This window comes from Citrus sinensis, chromosome 2 (assembly GCF_022201045.2).
Source record: "Citrus sinensis cultivar Valencia sweet orange chromosome 2, DVS_A1.0, whole genome shotgun sequence".
Lineage (NCBI taxonomy): Eukaryota > Viridiplantae > Streptophyta > Magnoliopsida > Sapindales > Rutaceae > Citrus > Citrus sinensis.
In genome coordinates, this window is record NC_068557.1 from 24,406,744 (window position 1) to 24,423,692 (window position 16,949).

Consider the following 16,949-nt stretch of genomic DNA (forward strand, 5'->3'; position numbering starts at 1 on the left):
ATAACAATGATTAATAATAACTAAAATAATAAATTTAATAAAATATAATAATAATAATAAATGTTAATAATGATAATATTAATAAAAAATAACAATAATTAATAATAACTAAAATAATAAAGTTAATAAAATTTAATAATAATAATAATAAATATTAATAATGATAATATTAATAAAAAAATATTAACAATAATTAATAATAACTAAATTAATAAATTTTAATAATAATAATAACAACAACAAAAACAATAATGATAATATTGTTAATAATGATAAATTAATTATTTTTATTAATTATTAATACTATGGGTATTTTGATAAATTGATTAACACATCAATGGCATTCCAGCACATTTCCACTCCCATTTATTTTTGCCAAATAAACATTGAAATATCATTCTCATTCTAGCCCATTCTCATTCTCAATTCATTCTCATTCCACCTCATTCTCATTCCCATGAAGTAAACGCATCATAAAAGTAATTTTAAAAAGTTGAAATTTAATTTTATTATTTGGTAAATGTTTTTAGAATTCTCTTTTGGTAAAATCATCTCATTCTATAGTAGATTTAAAAAAAAAATAAAAAAGTAGTTTTTCAAAATCTAATTTTGATAATCAGTTTTGTATTTAACACAATTCTATATATCCTCATATATATTATAAAAATCTAAAATTATCCTTATTAATTAAGAAATAAAATCATTAATTTTAAAGAGATTATTTTTATTTACAATTATACTAAGATAACAAAATAAAAAATAAAATTAATAATATAAAATATTTATTTTAGTTTTCAATTATTATAAATACATAGTAAAAAATATTTTATATACATTTTGTTTAAATAAATATTATTTAATATTATGTCTAATTCAGTTATTTATATTCTTACAATAATTTAATAATAAGATTTACCAAAATATATATATGACAGTTTTTAGAACCCACAATACTTTTAAAAATAAAATTTTCAGACATTTAATTGAATCTCTTCACAACTGTTTATTTTTATAACACATCTAATAATAATTATTTTAAAAACTAAAATATCACCAATCTGGCCCTTAAAACCGTTGGCTAAAACCTCAAGAGAACCCGTAGTTTCAGCATTGATCTATTCCATTTTTGCCTAAAATAAATGTGGGCAAAGCGATGAAAGCGCTGGGGACACAAAGCCAATATTAACAATGTTGACTATTATTAACATTTCTAATCTTGATAAAACTGTAGGCAGCCTAATTTTATTAATTATAGACACATCCGTTACAGATTCCACGTGGGCATGCATGCTTTGTATAACTGTCCAATGATTGAGCGACCATTCATTAATGTCCGTAGAGTTTTTATTTATTTGTTTATATATACGTGATTTGTTTTTTTTAGCAGAACTACTCAAAAGTGGGATTAGGGTTATTTCAACTGCCAATAAAGGAAAAAAATTAAAGTCCAGAGGTTTATTGTTAATTGAATCATCTTTAATTAATTTGTCTACAAAATGTCTCGTTCAGTCGAAAGCATGCTTGGCCTGCTAAAAATCCGTGTAAAAAGAGGCATTAATCTTGCCGTGCGCGATGCTCTTAGTAGTGATCCTTATGTTGTCATTACCATGGGAAAACAGGCATGTAATTTTCTATTCGTCTTTGCCCAGAATCAATTTAATTTTGTTAATATGGCCCGAGAGATTTAATTACAAAATGGTTAAATGAGATGAAAGAAAATTACGCATAAACCTGGGACGTGTACTATTCTTGTACATGAAATGCATGCATTTTTTGTTTACTTTCTTTCTTTCTTTTCTTGTATGAAAAATATGGCAGAAAATGAAGACTCACGTGATAAATAGTAACTGCAACCCTGTTTGGAATTGCGATTTGACTCTTCCAATCAGAGACCCCAATCTTCCAGTTCATTTGGTAAGTGATCTCCTTTTTTGAGTATTTTTGATCCATTGTTAGCCACTCTACCCAGCAAGGGACCCATGTAATTACTTTTAATTAAGTGTTCATTTTATTCTTTCCAAATTACAATGTGAGTGGAATTCAAATTTTCAAACCTCTTCTATGATAAGTTAAATCTATATTCCTAAAACTCAGCAAAATTAACGACATTGTAACAAGCAAAATTCATGTATATAACAATGTGATTCTTAATGCAACATAAAAATCAGCACAAAATCGAATAGACATAAGTCATTAATCCAAATTCAAGTAAAAAAATATTAGTAGTCAAGTAAAAGTAAATCCGTTGATTCATAATTGAGATCTAAAACTTTTTGTGCAGACAGTTTACGATAAAGACACCTTTAGTGTGGATGACAAGATGGGAGAAGCAAACATAGACATTAAACCTTATATAGCATGTCTAAAGATGGGCTTGGAAAACCTCCCCAACGGGTGCGCAATCAAGAAAATTCAGCCAACAAGGACAAATTGCCTTCTCGATGAGAGCAGCATTATTTGGAACAACGGCAAAATAACCCAAGATATGAGTCTTAGATTGAACAACGTAGAGTGTGGGGAAGTGGAGATACAGCTTGATTGGGTTGAAGTTCCGGGCTGTAAGGGTTTGGGATTCATCTAATCCTGAATTCTAAATTTGTCAATTTGTTAAAGTTTATTGTTATGTACTTTCATTTGTAGAATCAAACTTATTTTTGTATTGCGTTTGCATGGATTAATTTGTTCTCTATGTCTAAGACAAATGTGGATATGAGAGTCTGAAACTACGCTATTTATAATTAGTATGTACTCTTATGCGCCACTTTGGCACTTTGAGTCATATAGCTCAATTAAGTTGGATGGAGAACCTCCAGTTTTGCTATAATTAATGTGAATTTTTAATGAAATATCTATATTTTTTTCACCATGTAAATTCTGATCTTACATTGTATAGTTACTTGAGGAGTTTATATATCTATTTGAAGCCTTGGTTTTCTACATATGCTCAACTCTGCCTCTGAACTTCTCTCTGTTTTGGAGCATCAGATGTATATTTTCAACACTTCTTTATTTCCTATATATTTCCATGTTTGTATGCAGTAATTTGGTTTTGAGCCTTAGATTTCATTAATTACAGCGTCTCTTGCCAAAGCCAAATATTGAACGAGATGTTGACAAAGGAATATGTGACTTGTGAGATTGAACTTTGTACATTGTCAAGATTAGTGACCCACTTGAGCCCAACGCAATGAGTCCCAACCATCAGTGCACTGATCCAGGCCCAGCGCAGATACAATCATGCGACCACACACACGTCACCTTGTGTGTATGCCAGTTGCCACGAAGAAGAAAAGGACCTTGAGCAGATTGCTAAGCAGTACTCTTACAGCAGTTCAACAAATTCCCAAAGACCAAATTACTACTGAATGATGAACATGGAGAGACGCTTTTTATCTTATGGCCTTCAGCTGAGAATTACAACCAAATTTTCTTAGGCTGCACGCATTCTAGATTATTCAGTTGTGTGTATAAAGACTCATCTGTTACTTTGTCAGCATGCATCAAGATTAATGTTTCATTGAAATACTACTTAAATTCAATTTGTTGTTCAATTTTTCTAAGTTAGATGCCAGAGGCATCTCTGTTATATGGTCATTTCTTCACAGGTTTTTTTTTTTTTTTTAAATAAAAAAATCTTGATTTACTATGAATTTTCCAGATAAAATGTATTGCCAGACGTGGTATAGGTTGTGCCAATTTGGAGTTTTTAGATGAACCATCAATAACAGAAGTATAAAACCATCCACGAGCGAGCTAGCACGAAAAAAATTGGGGGATTTACCGAAATAGTTAAAACATGAGGTCTATTTTAAAATTTAATCATATCATGAGGGTTGTGCATAAATTTAATCAACTTTGTTTTTATAATGAATTGAAAAAAAAAAGAACGTTGTGCCAAAATGCCCTTAAAAGAGTGTGTTATAATTTATAACTTATAAACAATAGTGGATTTTTGGTCCAAAGTGAAATATTTACACACACTATCCTCATCTTAATTTTCATGCTCCAGGGTTTTGGATAATTAAGAATTCAGATTTTCTCATTTCAATTATTCTTGTCTGGCACGTTTCCTAATTCCTACGGCACTACAGCAGCCTGAAAGAATATGTCATTTATCTATCCCATGAAAATTAAGATTGGACAAAAAAACGAAAAGATTTAATGCCTGAATAATACAAGAAAAATATCGTTGTTTTTGGAATTTTATTTAAAGATATTTTCCTTCACCCAGAATGTAGGGTGATTAATTAATTCATGTGGCTGTTCTTATCTTTCAACTTTGCTTCCTTCTTGAAAAAAATCCTCCATTCAGATACTTCAAACAAACCAACACAGCTTCAACTTTAACAGAATCCATGGCTTCCACTACAACACCCTCAATATCATTGCAAAGCAACAGCTCGAGAACAAGCTTTCTATCGTCTCCAGGGCCAAAATGCCCAAAACCATTTCAAATAACTGGCCTTAAACTTCCATTTCTGTCGCATTCAATAAAATTTACACACGTAAAATCTTCTGTTACAGACAAGTATAACGAAGTTGTGGTTGATGAAGAAATGGACAGGATTCGGAGGCTCCAAAACGGGTCCGATGTTCGCGGTGTTGCCTTGGAAGGCGAAAAAGGTCGAACAGTTGACCTTACACCGTCAGCTGTGGAAGCCATTGCGGAGAGTTTTGGAGAATGGGTAATCAGAAGCTTGGAAAATGAACGCGGACGTCCTGTTGAGGATGTTAAAGTATCGCTTGGCAAAGACCCTCGAGTGTCAGGTCCTTCATTGAGCGTGGCAGTGTTTGCTGGCCTAGCTCGTGCTGGTTGTTTGGTGTTTGACATGGGACTTGCTACTACTCCAGCTTGTTTCATGAGCACGTTGCTGCCTCCATTTGCCTATGATGCATCGATAATGGTAGGGTATATGTATAAAGTGAATAACTTTAATCGCATCGCCATGGAATTTGCATTTTGAATTAGTTTATATGAGATAAGATATTGTTGTGTTACAGATGACTGCTTCTCACTTACCTTACACTCGAAATGGTCTGAAATTTTTCACTAAGAAAGGGGGGCTAACGTCGCCCGTGGTGGAGGAGATATGTGGCGAAGCTGCCCGGAAATTTGCCAATAGGCTGACCAAAGTGTCTACAGTGCCGAGAAATCCTCCCACGAGAGTTGATTTCATGAGTGCTTATGCAAAACACCTCAGAGACATCATTAAGGAGAGAGTGAATCATCCCCTGCATTATGAGACACCAATCAAAGGATTTCAGGTTCCCTTCTTCACTTCTTTGTTTGTATCTTATTAGCTTGTGGCCGTACACACAATTCATGCATGTGCCACCAAATCTTGCGTTATCCTCGTTCCAACAATTTGCTTCTCATAAGATTTTGAGGTCCAAACTACGCAGAATGAGATATGGTGCATTGTTGTGGTGCTGACTGATAATTTGGGCTTTTGTTCCATTGCAGTCTGGGCCTAAGTTTTGAAATGCACCCTTTTATTTATTCACGCATTGGAAGTTTTAACATTTTGACAAAGAAAAGGTGTATCTAGAGATATTTGTGATTTGCGTATCGCAGCATCCGATCAACTAAAATCCTCCTCCGGAGTGCTCCATTTTTGGGCCCAAAATCAAAAGTTCGGCCCATCCAAAAGAAACCAAAATTTTTTCTTCAGAATTTGGCTACCGTTAAGGGGTTAGGGGTACTGGGTAGTATATAATATGTACAAGTTTTAAATCTAGTTCTTAGATCGATTACAGAAATAATAATAAAAATAATAATTCTTAGACTAAAATCTAAGATTATGAATCTAAATATGTTTTACTTCTAGGATACATGTTAACATTGTTTATTGAGCAAAGTCTAAGATGATGATGTTGCTATTGCACCTCAATTGTAGATAATTGTGAATGCTGGAAACGGATCAGGAGGCTTCTTCACATGGGATGTGTTAGACAAGCTGGGAGCAGACACATTTGGCTCTTTACACCTCAACCCAGATGGGATGTTCCCTAACCACATTCCGAATCCTGGGGACAAAACTGCAATGGCTCTAACCAGAGCAGCTGTGCTCGAAAACAATGCTGATCTCGGAGTTGTTTTCGATACTGACGTTGATCGCAGCGGGGTTGTTGATAACAAAGGCAATCCAATCAATGGTGACAAGCTTATAGCTCTCATGTCTGCCATTGTGTTGAAAGAACACCCTGGAACTACTATAGTGACTGATGCTCGGACAAGCATGCCGCTTACCAAGTTTATTACAGATAGAGGAGGAAACCATTGCCTGTATCGTGTTGGTTACCGAAATGTGATTGATAAGGGAGTTCATCTTAATGAAGATGGCATTGAAACACATCTTATGATGGAAACATCAGGGCATGGTGCTCTTAAAGAGAATTATTTCCTTGATGACGGTAATATATATATATATATATATTTTGGACGTCTTCTGAAAAATGTCATTAATGCTTCTGATTTCCCATTGTTCCTCACCTGGATTTTGTTACCCTTTTACAGGAGCTTATTTGGTTGTAAAAATCATTATTCAGATGGTACGGATGAAGCTTGAAGGGTCAGATGAAGGCATTGGTAGTCTCATAAAAGATCTTGAAGAGCCACTAGAATCGATCGAACTAAGAATGAACATTATCTCTGAGCCTAGGTATGCAAAGGCAAAAGGATCTGAAGCCATTGAAGAATTCCGGAAATACATCGAGGTACTTGATCTGCAGAAAACTAATTCACATTCAGCTAGTGAAACAATTTGTTTAATAGTACGAACGTTTGATTAATTGCTTGCAGGGAGGAAGGCTACAAGGATGGGAATTAGATTCCTGCGGCGACTGCTGGGTGAGTGAAGGCTGCCTTGTGGACTCAGATGAATCTCCAGCTGCCATTGACGCTCGCATGTACAGGTATAAACATAAAAACTCTAAAGGAAATTTCAATTTGAGGCAGGTTTCGGTTTCAATATTAAATATTCTAAATTTCTGCAAATTCATCAGGGCTAAAGTTACAGATGAAGAACGTGGACAATATGGATGGATACATCTTAGACAGAGCATTCACAACCCAAATATTGCTGTAAACGTCCAATCGATGGTGCCTGGGGGTTGCCGGTCTATTACAAAATCTCTCAGAGATAAGTAGGATCAATTTTTTTTTGTTTTTTTTAACCCTGTTTTGTTTTTCAAAGCTTTAATTTAAGTGATGTAATATATATGGTTGTTGACTCTTGTGAATTGCGATCAGGTTTCTTTTAGCAAGTGGAATGGACAAAGTGCTTGACATTTCTCAGATCGAGAAGTACGCAGAAAGTAGCTAATGCCTAGGCTATACAGATTCTGAACAGTACTTCCAATTTCCATATACTGTACAGGAGGAGTTCATTATATGATCATTGCAGGTTAAAAAAAAAAAAGTATTCTGAGAGAATATCTGTATAGATTGTCATATTACTAGTACTAGCTAAAATTCCCATGACGGATAAATGGTGACTTCAATGATGTGATTAATCTCACGCCACATTGCGGTTGTGGTTTGGTATTAACTTGTGTTGACTTGTTTTAATTTTCTGCCATAACGCTAATTGGCTCGTCATTGCATTTCAGTAATACTACTATACTACATAATATAGCAAGTACCGAATTATGTATGTATAATATTTTGATTTTTTGCAACATAAACACAGCGACTCCCACACTACACAACATAAATGAAATGATTTCAGCCATGAATTTATGCCCACGGTACAAGCTGTAGAAATAATATATCAATTATTGACAGAGTTGCAACATTATTTGTTTTTTAATGCACAATACAGACAAACAACTAATTGCTTTATTATATTTGGAGACATACATATTTGCTGAACTCAGGTATATCATTAAATTAGTAGGGACAAATAACATTTCAAGGAAACTTGCCTTGAAACACACATTAATTTTCTGCAGTTTATTTACTACAATTATACTTGCACCTACACAATTCTATACATATTATAATAAAGTTTCTAACATCTATTCAATTATCCACAATCGCCGTTCCCCTTGTATATATCCCCAACAATAGATAATTAAAAGTATATTCTTTGACAAGCTTTAGCATTCAAAGAACCAAAGGAATCAGATTCATGCACCCATTACTTTGGCTTTTTAAAAAAAAAAGAAAAAGAAAGAAAAGAGCTAATTTTGGAACATTTTTAGAACTTCCTTCCTACCAAATTGGAAAAGGAATGGTATCGCAGTATCCGGGTCCATTTGCATTTTGCTGTAAAGTGAATCAATCGATAAGTCTCACTGGGATTGTAGGCTAGTGATATTCATTCATGCCCTCCAGAGTGCGCAAGTTTGAGCCTTATTAGGCTTCTTTTCCTTCAAGAGTATGATAAATCAGAGCAAAGATTCTAAAGTAGTTCTGTCGTATCATACCAATTTAATGTATATATGACATGTGAATATAAATTAAATATAATTATTAATTATATTATAATTTTTTAAAATAAATACACATATATTATGCATACATTAAATGAATGTAGTATAACGGAGTGTTTTAAAATCTTTCTTCCAAGATAATATATTTATTGGATGGTGGGTAAGTCATTAATTTGCCTCTTAGCCTTTCTTCTCAATTTTGATCTCCGGGTAATGAATTTATTTTGCTAAGGCGAAACCATCAAGTTAATTTAATTTTAAACAAATCCCAAGTTGCATTGAAATGCATTACAATCTAAGTGAACTAGCATGCGGTTATATATATTTCGATTTCAAGTGGAAACTGGGGTAGAAAACAATGACAATCTAATCAATAATTAATCACAGGCTAACAATAACTACTACCTGTGACAAGTTAGATATTTGATTTTATATACTACCGTTAATGTGACTTTCATATAGCAATGATCAACGAGTGAGACGTAAAACGACAAAACATCAATTACGATATAAATTTTAGATCTCAATTTTCCTAATGGGCACAAGTTAAGTACGTAAATTCACAAGCACTGTTAGTTAAATAGGGGAATTGAGTATCTCCCAATCTTAAAAATTAGTTCAATAGGCGAGGCTTTCCCTCACTTCTTCCGATAAGGATAATATCAAAAAGAGGGATAATGAAACAAACCTGAAAGGAAATAAAAGATCGATTCAGACAAAACTGAACCAAAGTTTTATTGGAGAAGGACATGATGCTGATCAGCTTATTGCCTTTATAACAAAAGTGAAAAGGAGATTATATTCATAATATGGTGGGTGGAAGGATTCTTTAAGTTTACCCCTTGTTTTCCAGTGGAGAAGAAATATTCCTCCCAGACCATTCATAGAAAATACATTCGAAATTAGTCTTAAGTAAAAAATATTTGACCAATTACTCATGATAAGAGTCGCAGTGATGAGTTTTTGATCTTATTAATTGCTTCTATCTAATATTTATAGAAAATGAGGGGAAGTCTCCTTTTCTTGTCAGATAAAGGTTAAGGTGTCTGTAATCGGAATATGATCCTCTGCTGATTTGAACTCTACTGAGTTTTTAAAGATCTTTTGTCATTTGTCTTTTAGTGGTAGTGTATGGGTAAGATTTAATTTCTTTTATTTTTTTATTCATTAACAACCAATCAATAATTGAGTTATTTGCTCAGAACATGATTAGATCATGAGAGAATCATGATCCGTCCGCAATCATATAGTTTCCAAGTTAATCCATTGTATTTATGGTTGTTTATGTATGATATATTTAGATCAATTTATATTTCCTTTCTGCTTCTCAGTTTTTTGCATAAAGTTGGATGGAGCTATTGAGTTTATACAAGGGCGAACGGGGGAAGTAAGTAAAAATGAAATGAAGAACGAAAAGAATGTTACAAAGATTGGTGACTAACTGAAAGTTATTTCGATGGACAGTTCTATTATATTGAAGGGAGTCCCTATATTACATTTTATGTAACATACACAACCCACAAGAACCACACAAATTGTGGGACCCACATAATTGTGTGGTTCTTGTCGGTTGTGTATGTTACATGAAATGTAACATAGCAAAATCCTATATTGAAAGGAAAAATGCTAGGAGAATGACATTTTACCCCATTATTTTTGGGTTTTATCAGTTATTCCCTACTGTTTTAAAAGCTTGAAAACAGAGGAACAGAAGAATGGAGAACCAAAATGCATAGATGGAATACGAAAATCTCATTCTTTAAAGAGTATTGTTACATATTTTAAATTTTTTTATACCAAATAACTATCTCAAATGATATGGTATTTATTAATTAATTAGTGAGATAATGCAATTAGCTCACTTATATTTTATAAAAAATTATCAACAAATAAAGAATGCCACATCATTTAAAATAAAAAATTTGAGATGTATACCATTATTTTTCTTTAAATTTACAAACCTCTTATTTCTCGTTATGTACAAAAAAATTCAGAAACGAAGACTCCTGACTTTTTTTTTATGCAATTGAAGAGGTACAACTGAAAACAAGTATTTACTTATTTCTTAAAGATTCTCAAGTTCCAAGTATTTATTATAGGTAGTATAAAAGCTTGCACATTCGGAAGCTTTATGTGAGCATCGGTGTCTTCGCGGGGATCAACTGCAAGCAATGTTTTTTTGGTCAGGAACATTTTCGTTCTGCCTCTCTCATAACCATTCAGGCTATGCCACGTACCCACGCACATGTCAGCCACAATGGAGAACATAAACACAATCTGGTCGAACGTCACAACCTTTTTATTATTATTCATATATATATACAGTACTACACATTATAGGAACACGAAAACACACACGATAGACATAGATTTTCCCGTACTACATGTATCAACATCGAGGTTCATTTTATTGTAAAAAGCAGAACGTAAATAATTATGATCATACTCATGGGTTTATGCTTGGGGGATAAGTTTGGCGGCAACATCTTTGGTGACATCGACACAGAGTTGAAGCATGGCCGCGGGCTCTGGAACGTTCTCATTGGGCTTCTCGTACTTTAAAGTCCAGGTAACAAAGCTGCCTTCACCTTTTGGGGTGACTTGGAAGAAGCAGCAGAAGCTCTTGTACTGATCCAATAGATTCCCTTCAATCACCTTAAAAGTTATTTTGTTATTCTCATAGTCTATCTCTTCCATTATCACCTTGCAGCTTAGATCAGATTTCCCTTCTATCAATTTACACAATAAAGAAAGCATGCATGATCAATTCACACTCAAATACGATATTTGAAATAGTAATTTGGAATGAAGTGCATATGATATATGCATGATCAAATTATGAATTACTTATACAGTTGGCTTACCGTTGGCATAACGACCGAAGATGACTGAGCCAGCTTTCCCCCATTCACCTTCAAGTAAATCAACACTCTGTACTTTATCAGGGCAAGCACTGGACACGTGATGTAGCTTGCTGCAAAAATATTCACGAACCGTAGAAGCTGGAGCTTTGATCTCTACTCCAGCTTCCACTTGACCAGTTAGAGACATTTTTTGCTTCTTGATGATATTCAAGAACCAGCTAGCAGTACTAATTGACTATCAAATTAAAACAGTTGGATGCAATGAAGAAATACACTGGCTTCTTGCCTTTATATATACAAGTTAGTCTACGTATGTGCACGTGCCGTGACAAAATCAATGACTCATTTTGTTAATTATTGTTCAAAGAAAACACAACTTGCACTGTGTTGGTCCTGTTAGATATCGAAATGTCATTGATAAAGGAGATCAACTTAATGAGGAGGGCATACAAAAGCATCTTATGATGGAAACATCGGGGCCCTAAAAGAGAATTCCTTTCCCCCACCACCAAACAGATTGTGAGCAAGTCATTTTTTTCCCCTCAGAATTTCTTTCTTCTCAATTTTAATTTTCAGGGTAATGAATTTAATATATTTGCAAAGGCGAAACCAGTTAATTCAATATTAATTAAACTAATTCTCTTATATTTGAATTCAATATTAATTAACCTCTTTCTCGGCTCTCTTCATAATAGTTGGATTTTTCAGTAGTTTATCTGAACTATCGCAGCAGCATCAGTTCCCGCCACAAACATATGTCCTAACAATGTGAAAATGCTATGATTTGTTCATTCAAACAAATAAATTTATATTTAAGGGGAGTTTGCGCTAAATTTACATTTAGGTGTGTTTTTTTTAATATTTGGAGCACGTGGTTTAGTTAAGGTACTAGGTGTAGGGGTGGGCGCGGTTCAGTTCGGTTCGGTTTTTTACTAAATTTTTTATAATCGTTCGATTACGATTATTTTAAAATCATAATCGCGATTAATCAAATTACCGAAATAATCAAATATTCGATTAATTGAAATAATTTGATTCGATTCGGTTCGATTATTTCAATTATGGGCCTATTGGGCCTATTTTGGGCTTTTTTAAATTTAAAACCTTAAATTAATAAATCTACCACAAACATAAAAAATTAACAAATAAAAAATCAAAATATGTCTCAAAGTATGTTCAAGAACACATAACATGTTCAAATAACAAGTTCAAATCAAAATAAATAATCAAAAAGTCTTTTAAACTTTAACAAAACTACAAAAGCAATAAACATCAATCAACTCCCAAATCCCAATTGCTCCTCAGCTACTTGTTATTTACACTAACAAGCATTTTCCTCATTTTATTCCAAAAAAAGAAAAAAAAAAGAAAAAAATTATAGAGTTCCTTTTCTTTGTTTTTACACTAACTTATTATTATAATTAGAATCCTATTTATAATTATACATTTTCTATCAACTGAAATTATCCTAAATTACATTTATGAATCGAGAAAAAAAGAAAAATAATTCAGACATACGGGACTCCAGCTATTGATCTCTGCAACGGCGTACTACTTGGGCAAACGCCGAGTGGCTGAAAGTTTCATATTTCTGTTTTAAAAAAAGAAATCGATTTTTATTTTCAACCATCCAAATTTTGAGGCGTATAAATTAAATTAAATAACATTTCATCCGGTTCATTTTGAAGCCATAACGCTGGAGATTGGCCTTTGCGTTCTGCATGGGAACGCGTCAGCTTATGATGCAACCGTCTTGTCATGTTCACAGTCAAGCTAGAATGATACGCTTCCACCTGTCCTCCCTTACCAATTTAGATTACAGCGGCTACAGCACGTGATAGCAGCAGCGGAGACTCGGCGGCGAGCAGCGACGGCGACTAGCAGCTGCAGCGACGAGCAATGGGGACGAGATTCCAGCGGCTGAAGGTCACGAGTTTGGTTTCGGCTGAAGATCGGAAGTGGTGTTTAGTTTAGACTTTAAGGATTGCTTATTCGGTTTATTTGATATTCGGTTCGGTATTTCGGTTTTTTTTTTAAAACCGAAAATCGAACCGACTGATTTTACTATTTTCATTATATTACTTATTCGGTTTTTGGTTAATCAGCTTTTTTTGCCCACCCTTAACTAGGTGGTGAGCTAAAGTAATATGCATAGTGAATTGAAGTGGTCGTTTAAAAAATAATAAAGAGAGCTCAGTAGAGCCTCCAAGAGTTAATTTAGGGAGGCTAATGTATGTTTAGGTGTAGTTCAGGCGTACTCAGGGGATAACTTATGTGACCTCACAAAATGCTTAATGTAACTAGGATCCCAGTTAAGCTTATACTGAAACACAATCTCAACCTCAAATTGAGAATATAACAAAATAAACATAAATACAAAGAACACAAAATATTTATGTGGTTCAGCCTTTTATGCGATTCGATCTTTGGCCTACGTACTTCTAATTCATCACCAATCCACTATATAAATGAAAGGTTATGTAAAATTTTAAATTATTCAAGATGAATAATACAAGTTAAATAGTTATATAGAGATGTTTGGTGTTAATAAGGATGAAAATGGTGAACAAAGATACATAAAGTGATAATATGATGGAAAAGATGATGATAATATGGTGGAAAAGATGATGGAGAATAGAAATTGTCTCTAAAAATGAAGAGGTTGATGATATACAAGATGGGGAGGGAGAGAGAGAGAGAGTGAGTGAAAGTCCTCCAAATATGGGTGAATAAGATATTTATATTGTGGAGACTAATGATAAGGAGAGTACATAAAAATTAAGGCTATATGTCATTCTTAGGTTAAAAGAAGAGAATATTTAGGAAAAAATGACAAGAATATTCCTTTTATACTAGATTCATTTTTTATCATAAATATCTTGATGTGTCCAATCTTAACCCTTGATTTCTTAAGCCCATTCAGTGTAATAAAATTTTCCAAATAATATATTTATACTTCTCTAAGTATCATGCCCATTGTGCCCTTGTAATTGTCCACATGTCATTCATTTTTTGGTCCAAAAGTATTATTTCAAATTTGCCCCAAACAAGATCCCCCTAGCATTAATTCATTAGCGATGTTCTTATCTATGTGTGTATCGTGTGTGCGTGTGGGTTTTAGGGAAAACTTTACGTTTTGTTTACTTATACGATTAGGGAATTAGAATCTGTAATGAAAATGATTGATCATGTTTAAGAATGGAAATCAAACATTTGGGAATTACATATTCTTGGGATTAAGAAATGAAAACTTATAAATTAGAGGTTGGAATCAAATTCTTATTTATTTTGAACTCATTGTTTTACCCACCCAAATTTCATAATTCCACTTTTATCCTTAAGTAAAATATTATTATATTATTCTTATTATTCTTATCCCTGTCATTGTTTTTAATAATAATGAAAATAACAACAATGGTAATTATAAAAAAATATTATTATTATTGACTAAAAAATTTATTTCTAATATTAGTACTGTGATAATTTAAATTTTCAATGAATTTTTTTTACTAAGATAGCGTTTGTTTATTTTGTCTAAAATGTGAATTGATCGGAATTTTTCTAAAATCTAAATGATTTAAATATAAATATCTGAATGACATATTTGCTTCTTTTAATATATGATTATAAGTGACATTTTGTTTGTTTTTATAAATAAAAAATCCTTAAATATGATTATTTATATCTTTTTCTATTCAGATAAAAATTACAAAAGTTCATTTTTTAATCAAATGTAAATATCTAAAAATTAGATATAAGTTACTAAAAACAAACAAATAAATTAAAAAAAATATGAAATTAATCAAATTTCATAATTAAGACATTTAACAAACAACCCTAAGACTTAACCTCATTGTTGGTTGTGAAATCGTAAAGAGAGAGCGAAATCATCGACAGTTTATCCACTTCTGGGTTTCAGACAATACTTGATTCATTTCGTGAATAACTGCTATTTATGCCAGTCCTATCCATTCCACACAGAAGCAACTTTAGAGTGAGCTTAATAAGCTTGCGAGCTTTGTACAAGGTCCCTCGCTTCTTGGGGGTGGCTTCAATGCTATTCTTCGTTCATTGGAAAAGGTTGGAGGTTCTTTTAGAACTAATGGTGTGTGTCAGCTGCTCAACAACTGGTATTAGCGTAATCAGCTTTGTGATTTGGGTTCAAGGGTCCCTCCTCACTTGGCTTGGGGTTTGTTGCACAAAAGGCTCGATAGAGCAATTTGTAACGATAATTGGGTTGAAAAGTTCCCTGCTACTTGGGTCCTTTATCTTCTTAAGGTTGGCTCTGATCACAGGCTGATTTTAGTTCATTTTGAGGTGATTGGACCCACTCATATTGGCCCTAAGCCTTTTGTTTCCTTGTCTTGACTAACTGATAAGATGTTTGAAAGTTTCATCTTAAGTGTTATGGCAGAAAGATGTGAAGCATATGCATTCAGCCAAACACTTTGTCGAAGTGGTCTGACACTGAAACAGAAAAGTTTTTGGTAATATTCTTAGACGTAAAAATTGGTTATTAGCTAGAATTGGGGGGATATAGTGAGCATTGGAAAACCATCATTCTAATAACCTTATCTAACTTGAATTAAATCTCAAAAAGGAGCTTGAGGCAGTATTAACCCAAGAGGAAATTTTATGGTACCAGAAATCTAGGAGGAAGTGGATCCAATGTGGTGATCGTAATACATCATATTTCTATCGCAAAAGAATCCAGTGGAGATGGAGGAATAAAATTGAGATGATTAAAGATGATATGGGGCTCTGGATGCTTGATGAGAATGAGATTAAAGCTTATGTTGTGTTCTTCTTTTCAAAGGTTTATATCAAGGAGGAAGGAGTTTATAAGCCATTTCCTATCTCTAGCACTTTCCACGTGATTGAAGAAAGTAAGATGCAGGCCTTACGTTTAGCAGTAGATGATAAAAAGTCAACAATGTTATTTTGCAGCTTGCAGGTGTTGAAAGCACCTAGAGTAGACAGTCTTCATGCTCTTTTTTACCAGTCACAATGGTATGTAGTGGAGCAGTTAGTTTGTTATTAAAGGCATCTTCAACGGTAATGAGATCCCCAAAGAACTCAATAAAACATTGATTTGTTTGATCCCTAAATCGGATAATCCAATTAGCCTCAAAATTTTTCGACCCATTAGTCTTTACCCAGTTATTTATAAGACTATCACCAAGTTGATCGCCAATCATCTTAAAGCTATTATGCCAAATCTCATTAGATAGGCGCAGACCAATTTTGTTCTAGGGCGACTCATTATAGGAAATATTGTGATTGCCTAAGAAATTATCCATTCGACGGAACGTTAAAAAGCAAGATTGGGCAATATGGCTATAAAGATGGATTTGGAGAAGGCGTAAGATTGATTAAGTTGGGATTTTATTTTGTGAACTTTTGACGGAGATTGGGTGCCTTTTGACCTTATTGGGGTTATTATGAATTATGACGGCATCTATGCAGATCATTTGGAATGAAGAAACTGCTGAGAGTTTTTCCCATCTAAGGGCATTAGACAAGGAGACCCCATATCCTCGTATATTTTTGTTTTGTGCATAGAGAGATTAAGCCACGAGATACATGAAGTCGTGAAGAGAGGGCATTGGAAGGTTATTAAACTTGCACATGGAGGTACTCTTTTAACTC

The 16,949-nt window shown here is 33.4% G+C and overlaps 3 protein-coding genes across 4 annotated transcripts; 2 read left to right on the forward strand and 1 right to left on the reverse strand.

The window, feature by feature from the left end:
* The first annotated feature begins 1,496 nt into the window (after nt 1–1,496).
* LOC102623214 (protein C2-DOMAIN ABA-RELATED 7-like) lies at nt 1,497–2,581 on the forward strand. Its single transcript, XM_006469252.1, has 3 exons — nt 1,497–1,619; nt 1,819–1,914; nt 2,282–2,581. Exons 1-3 carry the CDS (start codon nt 1,497–1,499, stop codon nt 2,579–2,581), a joined length of 519 nt encoding a protein of 172 aa, XP_006469315.1.
* Nucleotides 2,582–4,221: 1,640 nt separating this feature from the next.
* LOC102613324 (uncharacterized) lies at nt 4,222–7,550 on the forward strand. Its single transcript, XM_006469129.3, has 7 exons — nt 4,222–4,904; nt 5,002–5,265; nt 5,898–6,414; nt 6,518–6,717; nt 6,803–6,915; nt 7,006–7,146; nt 7,253–7,550. Exons 1-7 carry the CDS (start codon nt 4,356–4,358, stop codon nt 7,323–7,325), a joined length of 1,857 nt encoding a protein of 618 aa, XP_006469192.1. The 5' UTR covers nt 4,222–4,355; the 3' UTR covers nt 7,326–7,550.
* Nucleotides 7,551–10,714: 3,164 nt separating this feature from the next.
* LOC102612830 (MLP-like protein 28) lies at nt 10,715–11,569 on the reverse strand. Of its 2 annotated transcripts, none has more exons than XM_006469128.3 (2): nt 11,301–11,569; nt 10,715–11,081 (listed from the first exon to the last, which is right to left on the reverse strand). In XM_006469128.3, the coding sequence occupies exons 1-2, from the start codon at nt 11,485–11,487 to the stop codon at nt 10,891–10,893; spliced, it is 378 nt and encodes a 125-aa protein (XP_006469191.1). In that variant the 5' UTR covers nt 11,488–11,569; the 3' UTR covers nt 10,715–10,890. The 2 variants fall into 2 exon arrangements, with proteins under 2 accessions (XP_006469191.1, XP_006469190.1); XM_006469127.3 differs by having other exon boundaries at nt 10,715–11,165; nt 11,301–11,568.
* Nucleotides 11,570–16,949: the final 5,380 nt, after the last annotated feature.

What these genes read in the sequence shown, in the direction of transcription:
- LOC102623214 (XM_006469252.1), top strand. Translation starts at nt 1,497, where the DNA reads ATGTCTCGTTCAGTCGAAAGCATGCTTGGCCTGCTAAAAATCCGTGTA. An exon ending in TCATTACCATGGGAAAACAG is followed by an intron (nt 1,620 to 1,818) that starts GCATGTAATTTT and finishes AAAATATGGCAG; the next exon opens with AAAATGAAGACTCACGTGAT. An exon ending in CCAATCTTCCAGTTCATTTG is followed by an intron (nt 1,915 to 2,281) that starts GTAAGTGATCTC and finishes CTTTTTGTGCAG; the next exon opens with ACAGTTTACGATAAAGACAC.
- LOC102613324 (XM_006469129.3), top strand. Translation starts at nt 4,356, where the DNA reads ATGGCTTCCACTACAACACCCTCAATATCATTGCAAAGCAACAGCTCG. An exon ending in ATTGACGCTCGCATGTACAG is followed by an intron (nt 6,916 to 7,005) that starts GTATAAACATAA and finishes CAAATTCATCAG; the next exon opens with GGCTAAAGTTACAGATGAAG. An exon ending in ACAAAATCTCTCAGAGATAA is followed by an intron (nt 7,147 to 7,252) that starts GTAGGATCAATT and finishes AATTGCGATCAG; the next exon opens with GTTTCTTTTAGCAAGTGGAA.
- LOC102612830 (XM_006469127.3), bottom strand. Translation starts at nt 11,487, where the DNA reads ATGTCTCTAACTGGTCAAGTGGAAGCTGGAGTAGAGATCAAAGCTCCA. An exon ending in CTTCGGTCGTTATGCCAACG is followed by an intron (nt 11,166 to 11,300) that starts GTAAGCCAACTG and finishes GTAAATTGATAG; the next exon opens with AAGGGAAATCTGATCTAAGC.